This window comes from Chelon labrosus (assembly GCF_963514085.1).
Source record: "Chelon labrosus genome assembly, chromosome: 11".
NCBI lineage: Eukaryota > Metazoa > Chordata > Actinopteri > Mugiliformes > Mugilidae > Chelon > Chelon labrosus.
The window spans coordinates 20,480,941-20,502,645 of NC_140344.1; the positions used below are offsets into that span (position 1 = coordinate 20,480,941).

At 41.7% G+C, this 21,705-nt stretch overlaps 2 protein-coding genes and 1 long non-coding RNA gene across 3 annotated transcripts; 2 read left to right on the forward strand and 1 right to left on the reverse strand.

The window, feature by feature from the left end:
* Window positions 1-175: 175 nt before the first annotated feature.
* LOC311496297 lies at window positions 176-1,360 on the forward strand. Its single transcript, XR_014699348.1, has 3 exons — window positions 176-621; window positions 718-783; window positions 901-1,360. It is a non-coding gene; the product is annotated as an uncharacterized lncRNA (long non-coding RNA).
* Window positions 1,361-4,308: 2,948 nt separating this feature from the next.
* On the forward strand, window positions 4,309-11,670 carry tsg101a (tumor susceptibility 101a). The gene is made up of 10 exons (XM_084555302.1): window positions 4,309-4,685; window positions 5,377-5,464; window positions 5,553-5,618; window positions 6,140-6,303; window positions 6,570-6,696; window positions 7,253-7,310; window positions 7,542-7,636; window positions 9,663-9,865; window positions 9,976-10,215; window positions 10,317-11,670. The coding sequence occupies exons 1-10, from the start codon at window positions 4,644-4,646 to the stop codon at window positions 10,404-10,406; spliced, it is 1,173 nt and encodes a 390-aa protein (XP_084411428.1). The 5' UTR covers window positions 4,309-4,643; the 3' UTR covers window positions 10,407-11,670.
* Window positions 11,671-12,444: 774 nt separating this feature from the next.
* On the reverse strand, window positions 12,445-19,914 carry ldha (lactate dehydrogenase A4). The gene is made up of 8 exons (XM_084556067.1): window positions 19,800-19,914; window positions 17,744-17,869; window positions 16,100-16,217; window positions 15,834-16,007; window positions 15,547-15,720; window positions 15,272-15,389; window positions 14,004-14,127; window positions 12,445-13,849 (listed from the first exon to the last, which is right to left on the reverse strand). Exons 2-8 carry the CDS (start codon window positions 17,867-17,869, stop codon window positions 13,685-13,687), a joined length of 999 nt encoding a protein of 332 aa, XP_084412193.1. The 5' UTR covers window positions 19,800-19,914; the 3' UTR covers window positions 12,445-13,684.
* Window positions 19,915-21,705: the final 1,791 nt, after the last annotated feature.

Here is a 21,705-nt window from a genome sequence, read left to right on the forward strand (position 1 = left end):
ACTTTAAGGTATAAGAACATTCTTAATTTGCGACATATGACATATTAAAGGTAAATAGTGCTGATAGATATACAATAATCAGTACTGACAACACAAATTTTACCGTAAGTGCTTATTACATGTTTAAGAGAGTGAGGAAAACAAGACACGTGTGCTGACACATTGGCGGACATTGACCCCGACCCAAGAGATGAGATGAGTATTCCTGTTTTGTTTGTCATGGAGCCTATTGGCTTTTGGGGAAGATCATTTGCATAATTGCCTGTCTCTCCCCTTCCTGGCTTTCAAAGGTCAGAAAAGATACGACACTACCCAAAAGCCAAGTCAGACAGAAAGCAGAGTGTTGCAGAACGTTGCCGTTTGAAGAGATACTAAGCATTACTTTCTTTCCAGAGAAACTTCAATCATGTCGTACTGTGAGGAAACGATTAGGAAAATGCTTCCTAAGGTAAGGATGACCATCAAGAATTTAATGTTTCTATTTTCTTCAGATTGAACTTAGTTTTTAACCTTTTTTTTTTTTTTTTTTTTTGAAGACATATATACGCAAACATGTGGCCCGTGAAATATACGTCGCAATGGCTTATTTCAAAAGCCTCACACCCAAGATGGAACGATACGGTAAGGGCCACACTGAGAGCTCGCAGCCTACTGCCAAATTTATTCAACATGTCGATGATTCATTTAAATGAGACGGTCGTTGCTGTGTTTGTGCAGTTTACAATGATGGCGCCGCAAAGAACTTGATGAGTCTGACCGGAACCATTCCTGTCAAATTTTCAGGTAAGGGAGAGCTTGCATTTCATACTGTATACGTTTGATGCCTTCAGGTGGGAAATAAGTATATTAATCTAAGTTCCTATTAGCATGATAAAACATGTACACCTTTTATTATATTAGACGCGACCTACAACATCCCCATATGCCTTTGGATTGAGGAGACCTACCCACAAACTGCTCCCATCTGCTATGTCAGACCCACACGTGACATGGTAGTCATCAGAGGACGTTTTGTCTCCAGCAACGGTGAAGTCCAGCTGCCTTACCTGGCAGACTGGAAAATGGTGAGTATTCAAGCGTATTGCATTTTTGCAAGCTGTAAAAAAGACAGTAAACGGCACAAGAGTTAGGTGTATCACGTGGCTACTGCTGCTGAGAGGTTTAGTTTATATCTTTACGGCATTACATCTGACTTTTCCTTTCTTCTCTCAGGGCGAGTATGATTTACTGAGCCTGCTGCAGGTGATGATTGGAATATTTGGAGACTTTCCGCCTGTGGCTATGCAATCTCGTCCGGAGACTGAACAGACATCTTGTGAGTAGACAGAAAACCCCGTTCTTTCAAAACGAAAGAGACGTTCTTACATACTTGCTGATGTAGATAAAGCAGGAATCATGTCCAGGCCACACCTGGCTGAGTATGACGCTAGGTCAGTCACTCATAAAAACATTGTCCTTGTCAGCGACTTTGGTATTAAATGAAAAATATCCTTTTTTTTGTTTGTTTGTTTTTTAGGTTGGCTGCAGTTCCAGAAACAACCAGAAGTCTTTCCAACGGCTGATGGAAGTTCATATTACCTGTCTTTACCAAGCGATGATGGTCAACCTTTCCAGATGGAGAATGAAACAAACTGCTAGTCGTTTGTGGAATTTGACAGTGATATGTGTAAAATGTATTTGTATGTCTCCCTTTCTTTTTTAACCCTGTGTCAGATGGTATCCATTGATTGTGTAGTTCGTTGATTAGTAGTCTCAGACGTAGAAACCATATATTGTTTTTGTTTGTTTGCACATTTAGATTGTCAGGTGATGGATGATCCATCACCTGACAAAGGTGTTTGCTGGCTGGGAATGTGTCGCACATTTTGAAATATGTTTTATATACGACTATAAAAGACTCCGAATACCTGTATGATAGACTCCATTGCTCAACAAGCTGCTCATAAAGCTATATCTTTACTGCACCCACATGCCAGCGTCGTGCTTTGATCTGATGACTTTGGACTGGAGAAGGGCAAACGCAAATAAGTTCAGCCCAGTAAAGCATGGCACATTTAAGAGGACTGCTTTGTTTGTAACTATGACAAACAACAAAATGAGAACAGAAGCTGGCTCTTTGTTATTATAGAGAGCTACAGATATAATTGCAGCTGTGGTTCAACTTGCTGATTTATGTCACTTTGCTTTGAAATATTCAGTGACTTCCTACGCTAGACATTTCAGTAGACGCACAAGCTTAAACCGAGATTAGCCACAACGTTTCACACAGAAAATACAGTAAAGGCAAAACTATTCCTAATGACAGGGCTATCGGCTGATATCACAGTGCAACCTCTTGTGACTGATTTACTGTGTTATTGTAAATAAAGAGCTATGTTAAATCTGCCATACTTTGTTTTATAACAACTTTCAGTAAACCTTAATTTTGCCACTACTGTCTGTTGTGTCTGCTGTTTTTCCTTCAGATAGAAGTGGTTTATATATATGTCGTAGTCTGCTAAAGGAAAACTGAGATGTGAGATTAAAAGAGGGGTTTGCACATTGCACTTTTTGAAACGTGTTTCGAATAATACTTTCAATTTAAATCCCTGTTTAAATCTCATAAAACTGAATTTCAACTGCACCCACATGTCAGTGCTTTGATCAACTGTATTTTTCTTTTGCTGTTGAATGGAAACCTATCAGAACTTTGTGTCTGTAAGTTATTGGTTACAAAGGAACCGGACAACCTATGCTAACATAGGTGCTTCTAGCTATCATACAAAATTGGACTATGTCTGTCAAATCTGGGCCGTATCTCCAATATATAATAATATGTGTCTCTTGTACCTTCTCATTTAATTTGGTTAAAGTCTGTTCTTGACTCATCAGCCGATTATTGTATACTGTAAATTAAATAAATGGCCGTGCTTTCTGAACCCGTGCGAGGCTGCAGACAGTTGGGTTTTTGTGGACAGGGTAGAGAACTGGCGTTTGTCTGGAAATATATAAAAAAGACAGGCAAAGACATCAATGGCAAAATCTGATAAATCTGACAGCTCATTCTGGAAGAAAGGCAAAGTTGACAAGTGAAGGGGAACTGATAAAAACGGAGAACACCCACGGGACGAAAGGTGAAAGCAATGGAGGAAATGAAATCAAACTTCACCATGTGAATCTCTGTGACGTGAAATTTAATAACTATATGAGTATTTGAGTATGGCTGTCATATTTGAATACAGCTACTCCACCTGCAAAACCAATCCGTATAGACACAAATGTGTGTACAGCTGATCCAGGAGGCTGGACTGCACTGCAGTAGTGCATTTGAGCTCTGGTGGATAAATAGATTTAACTTGATAATAATTTGGATATAAATGTGATTTCTGATTATTTTCTCATATTTGAAGACATGAAATACGAACTTGACCTAAGTCCTCAGTTTGATTTGTTCCAGTGAACTGACGCATAGAGTTTGTGAGTCAGCAACTTTGGTCATTAAGCAATAGTGCCATCATCTGTCTGTGTTTGGTGAACCGAATTCTGATTTTGAATTCTTGCTGTGATGCTTCTCCTCTATAATATATATAAAATTATGTTGTGTCTTTATGCAGGGAAAAATCCTCCTCTTGGTTCTCACTGAAACTTGTAGCTCATCTGTCACTCAGTTATCTTTTTAGTTCTGTTTTACACAACACGGTGCTATTTGGTTGTGTTTGGTTGTGGAAACCAACGACGAGAATGAATGTCTTCTTTTCTCATGGAATATAATATTGATTGGTTTGAATAACATTTTTTTTTCATGTGATCTTGCTTTTGTCTTGTGCCTCTCATGCAGATCATGGCTGGAACTGCATCAGGCTCCAGACCGAGACAAAAAATGAGAAGAATGTACTTGACAATTGAATTGGTTCGACTAAAAAAATTCCATCTCCACCCCAAAAAAAAAAGCTCCAGATGTGAAAGGACAACTGGCAGCATGAACAGCTGGCTGACAGAATTACTGTGACATTACTGTCAGGAGAGCATATACAGTGTACTGTAGGTCTAAGACAAGAACTCCATAAAAATCATACAATTATACAGTATTTACAGGGTACAGTTAAATTATAATAGGTTATGTAAAAGCACCAAATGTCGGAACATGATAGATCTGATCATTTCAGGCACTGACAGGCACGACAATTTTGGGCTTCGTTCGTGGTTCTCCTTACCACATCGTGGGCGATCTTTGTCCATTGGCTTTGTTCGGAACGCACGTCCACCGCGCTGTTTTCGGGGGACGGGCCAAAGGTGAACACATCCCAACGAGGAAACCGGAAACTAGTTCTGACACAAAACCGGAAATTCCTTTTGTTGATCATCGGGATATTTGTTTTCGGATCTTTGTAGAACTACTCATTGTCAGATTTTGACTATTTCTGTTCTTAAACGGTTTACTAAATCTTTCTTCATCGATAAGAGTGACAATACTCATACTAGAGGGTTTCATATAGACACCGCGTTACTGTTTAAATTGTAGTCGGCCCGGGGCTGGGCTAAGGTTAGCCTAGCATTCACCGAAAGTCCTGCTAGCTGTCGTTAGCTAGTGATAGCTGTCATTCCAGCTGACTTAAAAGTCAGCCGCTCTCTCTCTTAACTCGTTAAAGAAACACCCACGAAACATGGCAGTTGTCAACGAAAGTAACCTGAAGAAAATGCTAAAGGTATGTCCGCCGCCTGACTATTAGAGCACTTGCTGGTCGACAGTAGCAAGTTAGCTAACATCACCGATACCAAACATGAAACCCGAGTGCTAACGTCAGTTGTTTGGTTAACGTTTCCTGGGATGGGTCGTACTCAATAAACTCCGATTTTTTAACACGTTTATTGCCTAAACTGTTTAATTGTGTTATAAAACTAATGATTGTGATGCATTTTCATGAGATACCTCGAACTAATAATCGTGTTACTCTTTACATTCTAGCTTAGCCACTTAGCTAACTTCACTAACATGACTGTGATTGTCACCGTACTATATAGTAGTGAGCTACTGTTAAGCATATGGAATCACTTTTACAATGTTATTATTCTACTGGCGTGAATGAGCTTTCATTGAGTATAAATAGTTCAGGTTTTATACATATATGTTGAAGATCTAAGTAGCCATTTTGATTTGTTGCTAGTCTAATTACAGTATCTAGTGTATCAAGCAGTCCCGGCATTTACCTTTGTGTACCTGAGTCAAGCCCAAAAACTGCCCTAGCAATGCCAAAATACAACCTAACCATCTGAATTTATTACGACTGTCAGTTAATATGTAAACAGTTCAGCTGAGTATAGGCATTTGCATCTGAACGTTATATATACTGACATTTGTTTATTTTTTTCTTTTTCCTCCTCTTTGTTGTTGTCCAGCAATATAAATACAGAGATCTGACTGTCCGCGAGATAACCAATGTCATCTCCCAGTACAAGGACTTGAAGCCGCTCATGGATGCTTATGGTAAAGTGAATGATACCGATCCTCTGCTCTTGATTGTCTGGTCCGAGTTATATGTTGTGGACTCATATGACATATTCTTGTATTCCAGTGTTCAACGATGGCTCCACAAGAGAACTAATATGCTTGACAGGAACAGTCCCTGTGAGCTACAGAGGTAAATAATGCTTAATAATGACTTTCTATAACATTACACATTGTTGAGGGAGTGGGGCTGCTTAGTTTTACGTATTCCCTCATTAGCTCTCGTATGGGCACTGTTTCTCAGTTTATTTTGTAATTTTACAGTAGCAAATGTGGAAAATGTTTATTTTGTCTCATCAACAGAGGACAGGAGAAAGACTCCACCTGAATCTAAACTCACAGATTTGCCGATTTTTTGTATTGTTCAGACAAAAAAATGAAACATGTCTCCTAACCGAGCATTCACATACAGCGCAGTCGTGGTTAGGGTAGTTATTGTATCAAAAAGCCTGATATTAAGGCAATATTGTACCATTTTTGCTGTTTGTTTGATTGTACGCAGAAAGATTTCAAACATGCTGTATATTTCATTTAGATGTCCCTGTGCTTTACAAGATAGAAAACCTAACCGATGTCTCTAACAAACTGTCAAGTGTTAAGGAACGAGTGATGACGTTGTTGGGACTTTAAATACTGTTTGTGTGTTTTCTGCAGGCAATGTCTACAACATCCCAGTGTGTTTGTGGTTGCTGGACACATATCCCTACAACCCTCCCATATGTTTTGTCAAGCCTACCAGTGCCATGATGATAAAAACTGGCAAGCACATCGATGCAAATGGCAAGATCTACCTGCCTTATCTTCATGAATGGAAGCACGTAAGTTTACTGTCTTCTTCCAGTTATTATTATTGGTATAGTATAGAAAGTATTTATTGTGGAGAAAATGGTAGTGGTAATCTACACATTCGAGTAAGCTCCCAAAAATTAATTGGAAAAACAAAATTCAGTGTATGTGTAGACATTTTTGCCTTATCTGGAATTCTTATTCTGCACCTGACCTAAATATTGTTGTTGTGCAAAGATATAGCTGTGATTTCGTTGGCTTTATTAATAAAACTTGTCATTCACTGTGTTTCTTACAGCCTCAGTCAGACCTGTATGGTCTGATTCAGGTGATGATTGTGGTATTTGGAGAGGAGCCCCCTGTGTTTTCTCGCCCGACCACACAAGCCCCCTACCAAGCCTTTCAAGCAGCTGGTCCTCCTACCTGTGAGTGAGACACGTATCTGTTAAGCTGGTTTGAAACGTTTCTAAAACAAACCGTAGAAATATTTCTTAGTAAGTTTGGTTCAACTTGACCTCTAAAATATGTTTTACAAAGATTTTGTCATAAACTGATTGCACATTTTGGTAAAGGGGTAATTAAATTGCAAAATATGCTTTATTGATGTAGTAACATCACTTGAGACATTGTTGAACAGATATATTACCTGTTGCAATTACTCTATGTGAGGTTTTGCTTGTACTGTGTAAATCTTATCCATTTTTCTGAGACATTTTCAGGAAGTCCTTCAGTTAGTTTACCATCAGAATGTCAAGAATGCCATTTTCAGTGTATGATATCAGTGGAAAGTTCATATTATTGCTGCGTACAGGCATTGCTACAAATGCCCTATTACGTTATTGCCTCACATTGTAAGCGATGCATTTATTTCCTTCAGCAGCAGATGGAGCTCACATGTTACTGTGTGAGAGCAAAACAGACAAAAAACATTTTGAACTTTGTGTCCTCAAATCTGATTGTTTGAGTGTCTCTCTGCCTCAGCTTCCTACATGCCTGGCATGCCTGCAGTCTCACCCTACAGCCAGAATCCTAACTCTGGGTAAGATGTTTGCCGAGCTTAACATTGTTCCCACGTATACACATAGAGTGCATGTATAGAGTATTTCCAAACAAACCGGTCATGGCAGGTTTAGCTGCTTATATCACACCAGCATACTGATTATTCTAATAGCATATAACTGATTTAGTTTCATTTATGTCTTTTACTTAAAGATAGTTATTTTAAGTGTTTGTAAATACAAAGCATCAGCGTGTTGATCACTATTTTCAGGGGCTACCCAGGTTACCAGTACCCAGGAGGAAACTCTTACCCAGCTGCAGCTGGACCTGGCCACTACCCCACTCAGACTCCAGTCTCCACTATTGGTATGTATTGAATTCTTTTCATGGGTACATTTGAATGATTCCAAAGTTGTCACAGAAAAATTTACACATGTTCACTCAGACATTGACATTGTATGTGTACAGCAATTGTGCAGTACCAAGGAAAGTAAAAGGAATTAACTGCAAAAATAATATAAATTATACTCATTTGCCTGTTCATTAGATACACTAGTGAAACCAAATGCTCTCTGAAACAACAGCCCTTATTTTGGAGGCTGCGGTTTGTATTATTATCTAATGTTTTGGGAGGTGAGTGCAGAAAGTAAGTGAGTAAAAAGAAGGAAAGCAGTATGCATATTTGCGCATACATGGGTCATATACTTGAATGTATCCGGTAGCAACTTCAGCATAAGTACTTCTTTGTGCATAGAGTTGTGGTCTTGAACATTTAGTACATTAGCAGTAATGCATTGCATAATACACAATTGAAATGCAACTTAATCAGTACGATACAGCTTCACATCATTAATGATGTCATTGCACTTATACTGTATACCAATCTGTAACGTAATCTGAGGCAAACCCTATCACTTTGTTGTCGTCTTGTGGACAGGAAAGTAGTAGAGTAGTGAAAGGATAGTATAGAAGGGCGCTCAGTACACAACCTGACTGATACAGAGGTGTTGGATGAGGCCCAGATCCTGAAGCTTGGATACCAGTTTGCCGGGTGTTATTGCATTAAATGCTGCACAGTAGTCGATGAACAGCATCTGCACATAAGTATTTGGATGTTCAAGATCAGACCAGACGTTTTTGTGTGTTTGTGCAAGTTTCTCAAAGCACTTCTCGAATACTCGTCTTATGTCATGTGTCTGTCGTGTAAGTCCATGGTCTTTAGTTAACCCTGAGTGAAGACTTTTGACCTTTTGACTCAAACTCTCTCCCCCTCTGAGTGACTTCAGTGGCGCGCCGAGACACTAGTGAAAGGTCATTAGTGTAACTAGAGTGGGGGTTATTAAAGGCCAAAGGATAGGATGGACCTGAACGGAAAGGAACGGTCCCTCCTTGTCAGACACAACCTACACTTCAGAAGCATCTTGCTATATTTAGGATGGGGACAGTAACTACACACAAAGACAGACCTTTGACACATCTGCTGTCCCAACATAAGTTAGCTACAGTGAAATGCTAGTCAAGGACTAGAGTGCGGGAGGAGCTCTAGTTGACTTCTATATTTAGTGAAGGAGAAGAAATGGGGTCCGCCTGTTGCCTGAATAAACTCTGACATTTGAGGTGCTGCTGACTCCAGACCGTACATGAGGTGGTCTTGACTCTGTAGACATCTGCCAGTTCGTTAACACTTATATAATCGGGACTTTGTCAGTCTTTGAGCTTTTTTCTCTTTATACAAGAAGAAGAACAAAAAAAAAATATACAAAGCCTTTGCACTAATTGTTTAAACACAAACAGAGCTTCAGTAAATTACAAATGAATATAATAAAACATTCGATTGGATTCGATTGCATTTTTGCAGTCTAGAGGGGTTTCCAGTTTGTCTGTAACTCCTTTTAAAATTAAGATGTCATAAGCGTTTTACTATTTTCACAACCACTTATGTAACAGTGATGCCATGATAAAGCCTCACGGCAACAGTGGTTCTGGGCTCAGACCTGCCTGCTGGAAGGACGAACCAGAAGATGTAAATGGACAAGCAATAAATGCAAAGACGTCTCCAAACACAGCACAAATTGTGAATAAATGGTTTTATTGTGAACATGTCTAGATGCTATACAATTCACCATTACCAGATCTCAACCTAAGTTAACAAAGAAAATATGTTTTGGAGCAATTCTTGAAAAATATTTGTAAAATTAGATTCATCCATAGAATCTGTGACTATTCCATCAACACCAGCTCTTTATGTAAATATTCAGCACAGTCCAACACATAAATGTTATATCTTGCTCAGATGAGGATATTTTTTGAGTTTTTTTTTTTTTTTTTTTGCTAGCTGCTATCTTTCCTTTCCGTTCGTTGTCTCACCGGACTTCTCAATCCCTTATCTTAGGGCCAAGCAGAGACGGCACCATTGGCGAGGACACCATCCGTGCATCTCTGATTTCCGCTGTGAGCGACAAGCTTCGCTGGAGGATGAAGGAGGAGATGGACAGAGCTCAGGCGGAGCTGGATGCCCTGAAGCGAACAGAGGAGGACCTGAAGAAAGGACATCAGAAACTGGAGGAGATGGTCACAAGACTGGACCAGGAAGTGGTGAGACAGCCCTGTGTTTTTTGGCGTTATGCGTGTTGTCTTGTCTCTCGTCGTAGTCATTTCCCACGTTTACATTTTTTTTCTGTTGCCATCGTGATGTTTTCCACTAGGCTGAGGTTGACAGGAACATCGAGCTGCTGAAGAGGAAGGACGAGGAGCTGAGCGAGGCCTTGGAGAAAATGGAGAACCAGTCGGAAAACAATGACATCGATGACGTGATTGTGCCCACGGCTCCGCTTTACAAACAGATCCTGAACCTGTATGCTGAAGAGAATGCAATTGAAGACACAATCTTCTACCTGGGAGAAGCCCTCCGCAGGGGCGTCATTGACCTGGAAGTTTTCCTCAAGGTAACTACATCAAAGTAACACATATGACTCAAGTGTATTATTCACACAATTGAGTCATTTGTTGTTTTACCCTGATTCACTCTTATTCTGTTCTCTTACAGCACGTACGCCTCCTGTCCAGGAAGCAGTTCCAGCTTCGGGCTCTAATGCAGAAAGCCCGCAAGACAGCCGGCCTTAGTGACCTCTACTGACCCTCACTGACTGCCTGGAGACGTTCTTATCATGCTCTCTTACGCTCTTCTCTTCCTCCTGCTGTTTTGTTTCCTTTTTTCGTGTCTCTATCAATAGGCTGCTCCTTTTTAAAGTTGGATATTACCTACATCTGCTCTTCTGAGACATCTGAACAGCAACAACAGAGACAAAATCCATTTCATGAAGAAGTGTGTAGTGTCAAAGCGTGGCACTGTTTGTATTCTGTTCAAACCAAACACTCCTTTGTGGTCGTTTTGCGGTAACACGGCCCAGACATGGTACACTTTTGTGGCCCAATGTTCTATAAAAGCAGTCGCCACTGTAAATTGGGTGTTGAAAAAATTTAGGTACAAGCCTATTGTGTGTAAGGTGTATGTGACATTTGCCCAGAGTGTTTAGTGCTGTAACTGAGCTGGCATACAGTAAATATGTGTGTTGACCTGCATGCAGTACGCTGCACTGCAGAGTAGCCCACAGTTTCTGCTAGCAGTCCCTTTGCCAGACAAACACATTTGGCTAGTAAGCACAAATGTAGGGGCCAGGAGAGAGGGGCTTATGTCCATGCTCTTTATAATGAAAAGGTATCATATAACCTTTTCAGGAAGTACAAGGGTTTAGGCTCAGGATTCAGTGCTGTATGAGTTTTTTGGTTTTTAGAAATGGAGTCACAGGGAATGCTTTTTATACCGTAGAAGTGACGATAAATATAGACTCTTGAATTTGTCAGTGACTGAACTGAAATTTGAGCTCCTCGGCCCTCTTGCCGACTTTTCCCCTTTCTGTAAGTGTCGTTCTTTGGATTCTGTGTCAGCTGCTCAGGTCTACCCTCCGCTCTGATTGCATTAATCAGTCGATGATGTACAGTAGTTGCTTCGCTCTGTACGGTGTCTCTCATTTAGGTGGACGGATGTCTGGGCGTACTTAATTCTAGGCTGTTCTGTACTGTTCTTTTTGTTCACTTTTCTGTTTTCCCCTTTGCTGACCGAAGTTTTGGTTTTCAGAAGATGTAAAACCAGGAGTTGTTAATAAAGTGGAGTGTTAGAGGGTACAAAACAACAATAACGAACTTATTATTGTACTAATCAAAAAAAAGTTAACTTATGTAAAATTTGGTCTCTTAAATTAGCTTTTTACTAAATGCACTTTGAAATGTATCGAATATCTGTTATTTTTTTTTCTTGTTTTCAATTCAACAAAAACCACCTGTTCTTTTATATCTGTAGATTTATGTAAATCAGTACAAATAAAATAAATCTGATTTAATGTGTCTTTGTTATCAGTTTAATGTAGTGATTCTATAGTAGTGTTTTTATTGTTGTTATTGTTGTACCTGCTGCACAAACCCAAACCACAGAAAGCATTCAAACACTTTAGAATCCAGCTGTTGGCTGTTAGTGAACACATGAAGATGGATTATGAACATACAGTCAGAGCTGGAAATATTTGGACCCTGGCTCTGTACACCACTGCAATTTTTTTTTAATTAAACAGTCGAGATGCACACATCCTTTTATTTCAGGAGCTCAAATGTATTAGGACAAATCCTTAACAGGAAAACCCTGCCTGAAGTCTGGAGCTCACAGACCAAATAATGTTTCCTACTTTGCCATGCTTTGTCAGGCCTTGCCAGGCTTTTACAGCAGTTACCTTAAGTTCATTTATAGATATTTCTGCCTTTAATTTTGTCTTCAAGTGAAATGCATCTTTATCTGATTGAGATCAGTTGGTTGGCTTGGGCTTTGCAGAGTTTTCCACCCTCACAACCTAATTTTGCTTTATTTCCCTGAAACTGAGCAGAATTCATCCTGCTTTTTTTCTGTCTCCTGTCATGTCATTAATAAACACTAATGATCCCATCCTATTGGAAGCCATGCATGTTGTCGATTGACGTCCAGGCCTTAACATGTTGCAGAGTGCTTTCAGACAGTTGGATTTGGCCACTGCCAAAGTCCCAGCTATGTTGCTGAACTTGTTTTTCTCCCGGAGCCTAAAGATGGTCTGTTTTATCTACACTGAGAGTGGGTTCACTCTTTACCTGCTTTTGTTCCCTTGAAAAAGAAGGGGCCACATATTCAAGACCTGTAATTCCTAAACCTGAGAGTCTGTGCTATAAGCCCACCTTTATTACAAAACTTTTCAATTAGGTTGGATGACAAACACAAGAAAGCAGACTTTTATCATTATCCTGGCAGATTTATTTGATGTTACAGCAAATCAAATCAATATCCAGCTGCCACGACAGGTACGGTTCCTCAGTTATTCAGTGAGTGTTTGATAAATCCGTCTGTTAACATTAATACGTATATAGATATTAACAGAATCAACAGCTATAAATACAGATAACAGAATATATTTTTTTCTATTGATATCCTTTTTTTTTTTTTCTCCAGGGCCTGTTGGGGTAAAATAAATACAAAAAACTGTTTGAGGGCATTTAGGGTGCGCAAACAAACAACACCTTCAGTACTGTTGGGATCCATAACCTGATGTGGTTGACTCTGTCCCACCGGCTCTCTGTTATGTCTGTCTTTTAGTTAAACTACGGCGAGATATTTTGTTAGCAACCCCTTAATTCTCTCAGTTGTAAACTGCTATAAACCTTTTTTTTTTTTTTTTTTTAAATCTTTAGCCGTCAGTGCCCTTATGGTTAGGTTTATTTAAAAAGGCTTCATCGCCTGCCAGCAGATGTTGCACTGCGCTACTCAACTGATAAGGTACTTTGGTATCACAGGATATATATGTATATATGCGGCAGTGTTGGTGTGACCGTAAGTGGACATGAAGCCAACCCTCATAGAGAATGGAATGTCTCCATAATGCTCCAAATAAAAAATGAACAGAGATTGCCGAGTGGAAAATACTACAGGTAACAACCACAGTATAAATACGAACGATGGCCAAGGAGTGTACAGAAGACGAGAACAGTACACAGCAACACATAGGTAACACACAGTACACGGAGTATATATGCTCAGTGTGCCAAGGCCTTATGACTCTTGTACACAGAGAACAATGGAGGACACATACATCCTCTCTCCAACACAGGCTGACCTCAGAGGCTTAGGGTAAGAGATTTCAGTCATGGAGGCAAAGGAAAACAACATCCACGTGTGAATATCTGCGATTAAAATCTAGCTGTGTTTGGTTTAGCAACAAGCACCTGGCCTTTGTTGATATGCAGAGGTCTCATTCGCCCATTTGCAGCGAGGAGGTAGGGTATGAGGGTGTTTTGGTGTGATTTCAGGGGCCAGAATTGGAGAATTCAAAGGAGAGCCGTTCACAAGGTGAGCTCCTTCTGTACGCCCCACAGGGTCTCTGCACTCTTTATCAGCTGCTTCTCTTCATCGGGCTTCAGTGTCATGTGAATGACGTCAGTCAGGCCGCTGTTGCCCAGGACGCAAGGGATGCTCAGGAAGACCTCATCCTTCACTCCGTGCATGCCCTAAAAAATAAAAGAGAACAAAGACGACAGAGAGGATACAGTTAGCTGAGTGACTCGTAACACCAGCAGAAGGCAATGTACAGTAATGTACTTCTGAATAAAGTGATGAATGTCCTCATGTTGGGTTTGCATGGTTTTCCAACAAGCTCCTCACCTTGACGAGTGTGGACACAGGGTGCACTTTGTGCAGGTTCTTCAAGATGCTTTCCACCAGGTCAGCCACAGACATACCAATGGCCCAGGAAGTGTAGCCCTTCAGCTTGATAACCTCGTAGGCTCTGCGGTGTACACACATAACAATATTAAAGTGAGATCTCCACATTTTGTGGACTTTAAGAGAAAATTAAGCTGCTTTGACATTTTCATCCCTCATATTTTTTCCATTTTTATTTCCACGCTGAGAAGTCAGCTGTTAATCGCCGTGAAAGAGGCATGACTGAATTGATTGAGACCTGCCTGTCAGTATCTTATGCTGTTTTTCCAAGAATGTCCAAGACTTAGATAACTAAACATTAGATGAAGGTAGAACACCATAAACTCGAATCCATTTTCATGAAGCCTTCCTGAGCGTCTTTTTAAAATGATCTACTGGCCATGTATGGAGACAGGCGAACCCCAAAGAGACGTTACCTCTTCTCTGTGGAGACATTTCTTGTGCACTGTCTTTGTTCCTATTATGTAATCTTTTATGTCACACCTGATATCTTTACAAACATTTACGATAAACTGCCCCATTGTGCTGTACATGGCTGACCTCTCTAGAAACCCTGGCTGCAAGATAAGTATGAATATACAATGATAGCGCTGTCTAAAGCTTTACAGGGCAGAGTTTTGCATCATGCACGGACTAATATGGATGGTCAGTGTTTAAATGAGAATGAACCAGTTATCACTCTTTTAAAGTTTAATATTGTCGTGCATTTCCTTTTTGTCAGCAGACCTGGGCGTGCAAGTGAGGCAGTGAGCACGGCATTGTCTTACTGGGAGCAGGATATCGACTGAGTAGATGTATGCATCTGTGTGTTTGTATTGCTTGCGAGACTCCAGTGCAACCTTAACGGAGAGGTGTTAACACACAAAGGTGTAAGTGCTATGTGCCTCCTCTGCTTGCTTTTTGGCTCGCAACCACGGAGAGTTTCCTCAGTGCCAATCAGCTCCATTGGATTACAATTGCGCTTGTTGGGACTTTTATGATATCTTTATGTTAATAGGAAACCGTGCCTGTACGCCATTAATCCTTAAAGATCTCTTTTAATAAAGCATCACATTTATTGCTCCCACAAGCGGCTGACAGACGGCCTGCATGAACGAGGCTGATTGCTCTGCAGATTAAATGTGTGACAGCGAAAGCATGGTTTGCATGGTAGTTAAGGCAGTTCTTTAAATTCACTGGTGGATCACTGGTAAATAATCGATACTCACCCAGCAACCACCAGTTTATGCACTTCTTTCCAGTTCTCACTGTCACCCTCACCCCCCATCTTTGGGTTGAGGGCCTGGAGAGATACCCCAGCAACATTCACACCACTCCACACTGGCACTATGAGACAAAGACAGGATAATAGAAAGAAATTGGGATTTACACATACAATGCAAGGATTCAAAAGATGTTGTTTGTTAAAAGGACTCGTCCCAGACTAGCAAGTATGTACAGAGGAAGGCTAGGAGAGATTTTATTTTTAGTGGGTGCTGCATACCACTAGAGTCCCCATGCTCTCCAATGATCCAGCCATGGCAGCTGGAAGGGTGGAGGTGGAGCTTCTCTCCCATGATGTGGCGGAAACGAGCAGAGTCCAGGTTAGTGCCGGAGCCAATGACGCGGTGGCGGGGGAAACCGCTCAGCTTCCAGGCCACATAGGTCAGGATGTCCACTGGGGAGGGACAAAATGAGAGGCAACCAAGTATTAACATTATGTAGATTACACAGGCCCCTACAGATTCTCATCCCGTAATCCCTCTACCATCTACACCCCTGCTGTCTTACCTGGGTTAGAGACCACCAGCAGGATGCAGTTGGGGCTGTACTTGACGATGTTGGGGATGATGAACTTAAAGATGTTTACGTTGCGCTGCACCAGGTTGAGACGGCTCTCACCCTCCTGCTGGCGGGCGCCGGCGGTCACCACCACCACCTTGGAGTTGGCTGTCACGCTGTAGTCTGACACATGGACAAAAAAAGCGTTCAGCTGCCGATTGACGGCGAAGTTGCTCCAGAAAGCCAAAGGACACAGTTATTTTGTGCATTCTCACCTTTGTCCGCCACAATCCTGTGCGTCTTCAGGAAGAGGGCTCCATGCTGCAGGTCCATGGCCTCACCCTTCAGCTTGTCCTCCATCACATCAACCAGGGCCAGCTCATCACACAAATCCTGATCATAAATATACGTATAATAAGTCCTTCTGGTAACTCACCATAACATTTATATTGTATAGTATCTTACACCAGAACTATTATGTGGATAAAGCTAGAGTGAAATAACATACAGTATGGTTAAAGTGAGGGACAATATTTAGGTGTCCATGTCTACCATTCCTCCTTGTAAATAGAGCACATCGAGATAAAGGAATTGCAAATTTCATTTCAATCAAGCATTATCAAAATTTTGAATTAGCTACGCCCTCTTTAAGAGCTGTTGATATTGGGTTTATCTGTTCACGCAAGTCCAGTCCTAAGGATCTTCTTTCCCGCCCCGTTCCCCACATCTGTTGTGCATGACACCTGCGTGATCTTAGTTCTGCTTCAGGTTTTCTTCAGTGTTCAAGCAGTTAACATCTGAAGGGAGGACTGCAAATAATGAAGATGTCCAGCAGCATCCACTTCTGCACCTGCTGCTGGACAGAATCCAGCTGCGGGGCTCGCCTAATTTAAGCCAAGCTGGTGCTCGCTCAGCGGGCTATCTGTCAGTTCTGTGCTCGTCTGCCTGCTGGAGGAGACAGTGGCAGTCTTGGGATTCTTCTCTGAGGACAGAGCTTGACCTCTTCATCTTTGAGCTTCCTGACAACACAGAGGAGGTCTCCAATGGTAGGCATGACCCTGATTACTCAACTTCCCTCCTTTCCATGTTCTCTTCCTGGGTGTCCCTCCTTCCTGTTGGGAGCACTGGAGATTGACAGTGATGGATCCGGAGCTCTGCATTTGTGTTTTTTTTTCTGCACCGGCTGCGGCCAGGAACCACAGTACAGCGGCTCTGTCCCTTTCTTTAGCTTTATGCTAGCCATGTGCTACTATGCCATTGTTTCAGAGGCCTGCATCATCATCCAAGTGCACGTGGCCTCTTAAGCAGACTTGAGACTTGAGACACATGCTAGACATCACTTCACGGAGCTCCATCTCTTCATGGAGGCGGTGTTTTTTTCCATCCTCAAAAAAACACTAAGGTATCTTTCTTTGATTCAATGGACCTTGACCACTACTACTGTCCACCACAACCAAGTTAATGTTTGCGCAACTGACCTGGCCTGCAGCTCAGAACAACCATGTTCTATGTTCTGCTGGGACAAGGGGAGCCAAGGGGAGCTAACCACAAACATTTAAGGTTAGTCTGATTTAGTTCCTGGTGAATAATCGGTGGATGATTCATTCTTCACAAACCGAGGCCTGCTGTCCAACACTTACTCAGTGCGGCAGGCGCAGCTTGGTCACTTCCTCTCATTCTTATGAGCAGTGAGAAATTTCCAATTCAAATGTGCATTGCTGAGGAAACTAGACGCGTTTCCAGCACTGTGGCGAGAGGCTCACCACAGCGAAGGGCTGTGATGAGAGTACAGGACTTTTGTCTGTACTCAGATACTCAGGGCTAAGTCCCATACAGCAACTTTACAAGGCTAGCAGCAATGCTCTCAATTTGCTTACTAAGACTTTTCAAGGGTTTGTCTAAAACTTAAATGTACCCACCTTGAGCAGTACGCTGACGGCAGAGGCCATGCCCACCATGCCGACGCCCACCACCGTCACCTTGTTCCTGCTACCAACAGGCTCCTCCTTCATCACATGGCTAATGAGCTTCTCCTTGGTGGACATCTGTGGAAAGTAAAAAGACGTGGCAAAGACAGTGAAGGACACGTAAACTACCATGAACGGGGAAGCAATGGAGGAAGACGAATGAGCAAGAAGGGGAAAGAGTTAATAAATGAGTGCAGAGATAATAAAAAGGGGAAGAGGGAGGGCGAAAGTGGAAAGACAGACGTGGTACTGTGGCTTTACTAGTAGGCCCAAACGAACATGTACGTGACTGATCTCGCATCCAGCACAGAGTATGACTCAATGACATGAGTCAAACCTGGATCTTTTTTTTTCACCATTTACAGAAATGTGTAAATGAATGTGTGCCATTCTCACTCACTCATTGTGTTTCACAATTACAATGTATTACACTATGAGTGCTCCATGTACAGAGCTTCCCAGATCTGTTAAGATCAAGTTTCTTAGAACAAAATGTGGTGGCCACAGCATGATGTTTTGGGGATGCTTTTCTTCAGCTGTAACTAGTATGCTGTAATAAACTCAATATTATAAGTAGTATAGGTTTATTTATTTTTTATCTTGTGCCATTAATTCATGTGTACATCTTCCTCATCTACTGCCTCAGAGACTACAGCAGCCTGTCTCCGCGCATCCACGTCAGCGGCAGGCAGGCGTGGCTGAGTGCTTCTATTTACAGGCTTTACATGAGCCAGCATGAGTAGACAGTTTTGCCACTGTGATGCAAAAGCAGGCACGTAGTAGAGTACCTGACAGGATTAAACGAATATAATACCTCCTGGAGAGGACATTTAAGACCTGTCCGTGGTGAGTTTGCACACAATTGTGGCATATAGTAAGTGGGACAGTTATACCTAAAATCCTATTATCCAATCATCTCTCACTCCCCATTAGAGGTAAGCTGGAAGCTTAATATATATCCCAGCAGCTGACCCAGAGGCAAGCTGCCTCTTCACAAGGGGACCCTTTGTCGGGTTCCAGTAGAGGATTACTCCTCTAGTAGCCAGAATTGAAAATATGAGTTGAAATATATATATAGTAAAATTACTGCTTTAGTGGCATGACTGAATGAGGATTGCAAGAGTATTAACAGCTGAAAGAACTTAATGTGATGTGTTTACAGAAAGAAGGAAAAAGAAAATGTGCATGCATGTAATTAGATCATCAACAGGTCATTAAGTGTGCACTGAGCTCCACTGGGGTGTCATGTATCACCGCTGAGGTCCGGTGTCTACTCTTTCACATTGTGAATAACTAGTGCACGACCGAATTTCAGACTTTGACCAGAAAAAAAAAAAAAAACATCTGTCTATCCAAGGTTTGTATTTGTCTCCAATCTGTATTTGCCAACCCTGACAACACACTGCCAACATCTCCTATGCCAGTTACATTTATGACCAAGACTGGATGGTGGTGGTGGCCACAGGCAGCAGAGGACATACGTAACCACTGCGCCATCATCCACTGCAGCCACGCACATAGATTCAAACCATCAGACCCTTAGGATTTTAACATTAATCCAATCATGTTCGGATGAAGTCCTTATAGAACTTTTTTTTTTTTTTTTTTCATTTTATGAACATAAAATTTCAAAATATCTAATTCTATGTCTGGGTCCACACTGTACAATGCTCTTGGAGCATTTATTTCGTTATTTAACATGAGCGTTTCGCAACAAGTACAAACTGAACTTCCAGGCCCACATCCTGTTACCTCAGCTCTCCTTCCTCACACAAAAATGCGACAGAAAATAACAATCCAAAGACTGAAATGAAACGCAGCCTCGGACACAACCTATAAACATCACTGATTGCACAGATTGCACCCTCTAAATGCGATTGGTGATGTCTTCTTTTTTTTTTTTTTTTTTTTTTTTACTAAGGGTGGCGATATACTCAAAATAATGTCTGGAAAGGCTTTCTGTTAATACTGACAATCTGGTGTCTGATGTCCTAGCGATTTATCTTACCTTTAAGGTTTCAAGAAAAGGCGTGCAAACGCTGAATGGAATGTATCTGCTCCTCTGTGCCGCCGCTCTTCCGTGAAGGGTTGCTGCTGAGGAGGAGTTGCCCGTCTCCCGGTATTTAAAGACAGCCTCCTCCGTGCGCGCTTCCTACATATTAATGAGCTGGCGTGGCTTCCGAGCGTGTCTTATGTCACGTCCTCAAGCATGACAAAAGTAAGTAAAATCAGAATAACCTGTCTGGCAGCTGGCAGTAGACACACCTCAGTGATGGTAGAAAGGAGCAACGAAAAGATATCAGCCCTGCAGCTACAATAATGTGGCGCTAACACGACTTGATTGCCGGGATGCGCATGATGCGCGCAATAAATGTTAGGAGGCGTAATAAGTCTCCACGTGTAACGGAGATTCCCTAGCAAGAGTCTCACATGAATCACAGGAAGTGTACATTTAGTGTTGAATGCACCTCATATGAATGCGTGTGAATCACCCAGGTTGACCAAAAACACAGGATTCTTTTATTCCATTTGATCGCTGGTGCGTTGGGTAACAAACGTAAGGTGGTTGACGTGAGGAAATCACTGCAGAGGAGTTTGGATGGTGAAGCACAGACTGCTAGAGCAACAGAATTTTCACGCCACCTCCTGTCCCGTTTGGGTTATTACAAGACGAGGCCTGGTTGCATAACCCTTAGCAGCGTGACCAAGCGTTCATATGTTAGCTATCTTGGGAATTTTCTCTGTCGAAACGCAATTCAGCTGACAAAAGGCCTAGGAGTCGTAGAATAGCTGCAAGATAGCATTTGCACCGTTTCATTGTTGTGGATCATCAGTTGGCCAACACTGGCACCAGAGCCGCTATTCACACGTTAAAATTATCTGTGCGTAGATACGTGGGATTGTTTGATTTGTGAAATTTTCCTGTTGCCAAAAAAATAAGAAAGTAATGGGTAGGTCATAATTCTCAGTGTTGTTTACAGGTACAATAAATGTCAGTGGTTTATTAACAAATAATTTTGGCAACAGATGAGAACTGTATTTGACACGACACTCCAGTTTATCAGCATATGCATGGGCCCTCTGAGGGTGTCCTGTGGTGTCTGGCACCAGAATGTTGTTAGTGGGGGGCCTTTGAGTTGAGGGGTGGGCCTCTGTGGATCATCCCACAGATACTTGATCAGTTTGGGATCTAGTGAATTTGGAGGCCAGGTCAACACCTTGTCCTGTTTTTCATGTTTTTTGAGTTGTTCCTAAACCATTTGTGTGTGTGTGTGTGTGTCAACTCGGCCTTCAGTACGACTGTGAAAAACCTTGGTGTTATATTTGATGAGAATGTGTCCTTTAATTCGCACATAAAGCAAGTAACCACGACTGCCTTCTTTCACTTGCGTAATATCGTCAAAATTAGGAACTTCCTCCTTCAGAGTGATGCTGAAGTGTCTTCCGGGCTGGATTACTGTAATTCATGACTGTGTGGCTCCAAATATCTCTTTAAAAAGCCTCCAGTTGATTCAAAATGCCACAGCAAGAGTATTGACAGGAATTTGCAAGAGAGATCATACTCCAGTTTTAGCTTCTCTTCATTGGCTCACTTTAAAAACTAGAATGTAATTTAAAATCCTCCTCCTTACATACACGGCCCTCCCTTAAAGGCCAGGCTCCATTATATCTTAAAGACCTAATTGCACCGTGTTATCCCAACAGATCACTTCGATCTCAAAGTGCAGGCCTACTTGTGGTTACCAGAATCTCAAAAAGTAGAACGGGATGGGAGGTAGAGCCTTCAGCTGTCAGCCTGTGGAACCAGCTCCCAGTTTGTGTTCAGGAGGCAGACACCCTCTCTACTTTTAAAGTCAGGCTTAAGACTTTCCTTTTTGATCAAGCTTATAGTTAGGGCTGGACTGAACCATCCC

Bases quoted from the DNA above. Each gene is read 5' to 3' on its own strand.
- ldha (XM_084556067.1), bottom strand. From the start codon at position 17,869: ATGTCCACCAAGGAGAAGCTCATTAGCCATGTGATGAAGGAGGAGCCT. The intron at 14,128-15,271 runs GTGAGTATCGAT...TGTACACCGCAG, and splicing joins CATAAACTGGTGGTTGCTGG to AGCCTACGAGGTTATCAAGC. The intron at 13,850-14,003 runs GTGAGGAGCTTG...TTTATTTTTTAG, and splicing joins CTGTGTCCACACTCGTCAAG to GGCATGCACGGAGTGAAGGA.
- tsg101a (XM_084555302.1), top strand. From the start codon at position 4,644: ATGGCAGTTGTCAACGAAAGTAACCTGAAGAAAATGCTAAAG. The intron at 5,619-6,139 runs GTAAATAATGCT...TGTTTTCTGCAG, and splicing joins AGTCCCTGTGAGCTACAGAG to GCAATGTCTACAACATCCCA. The intron at 9,866-9,975 runs GTGAGACAGCCC...GTTTTCCACTAG, and splicing joins CAAGACTGGACCAGGAAGTG to GCTGAGGTTGACAGGAACAT.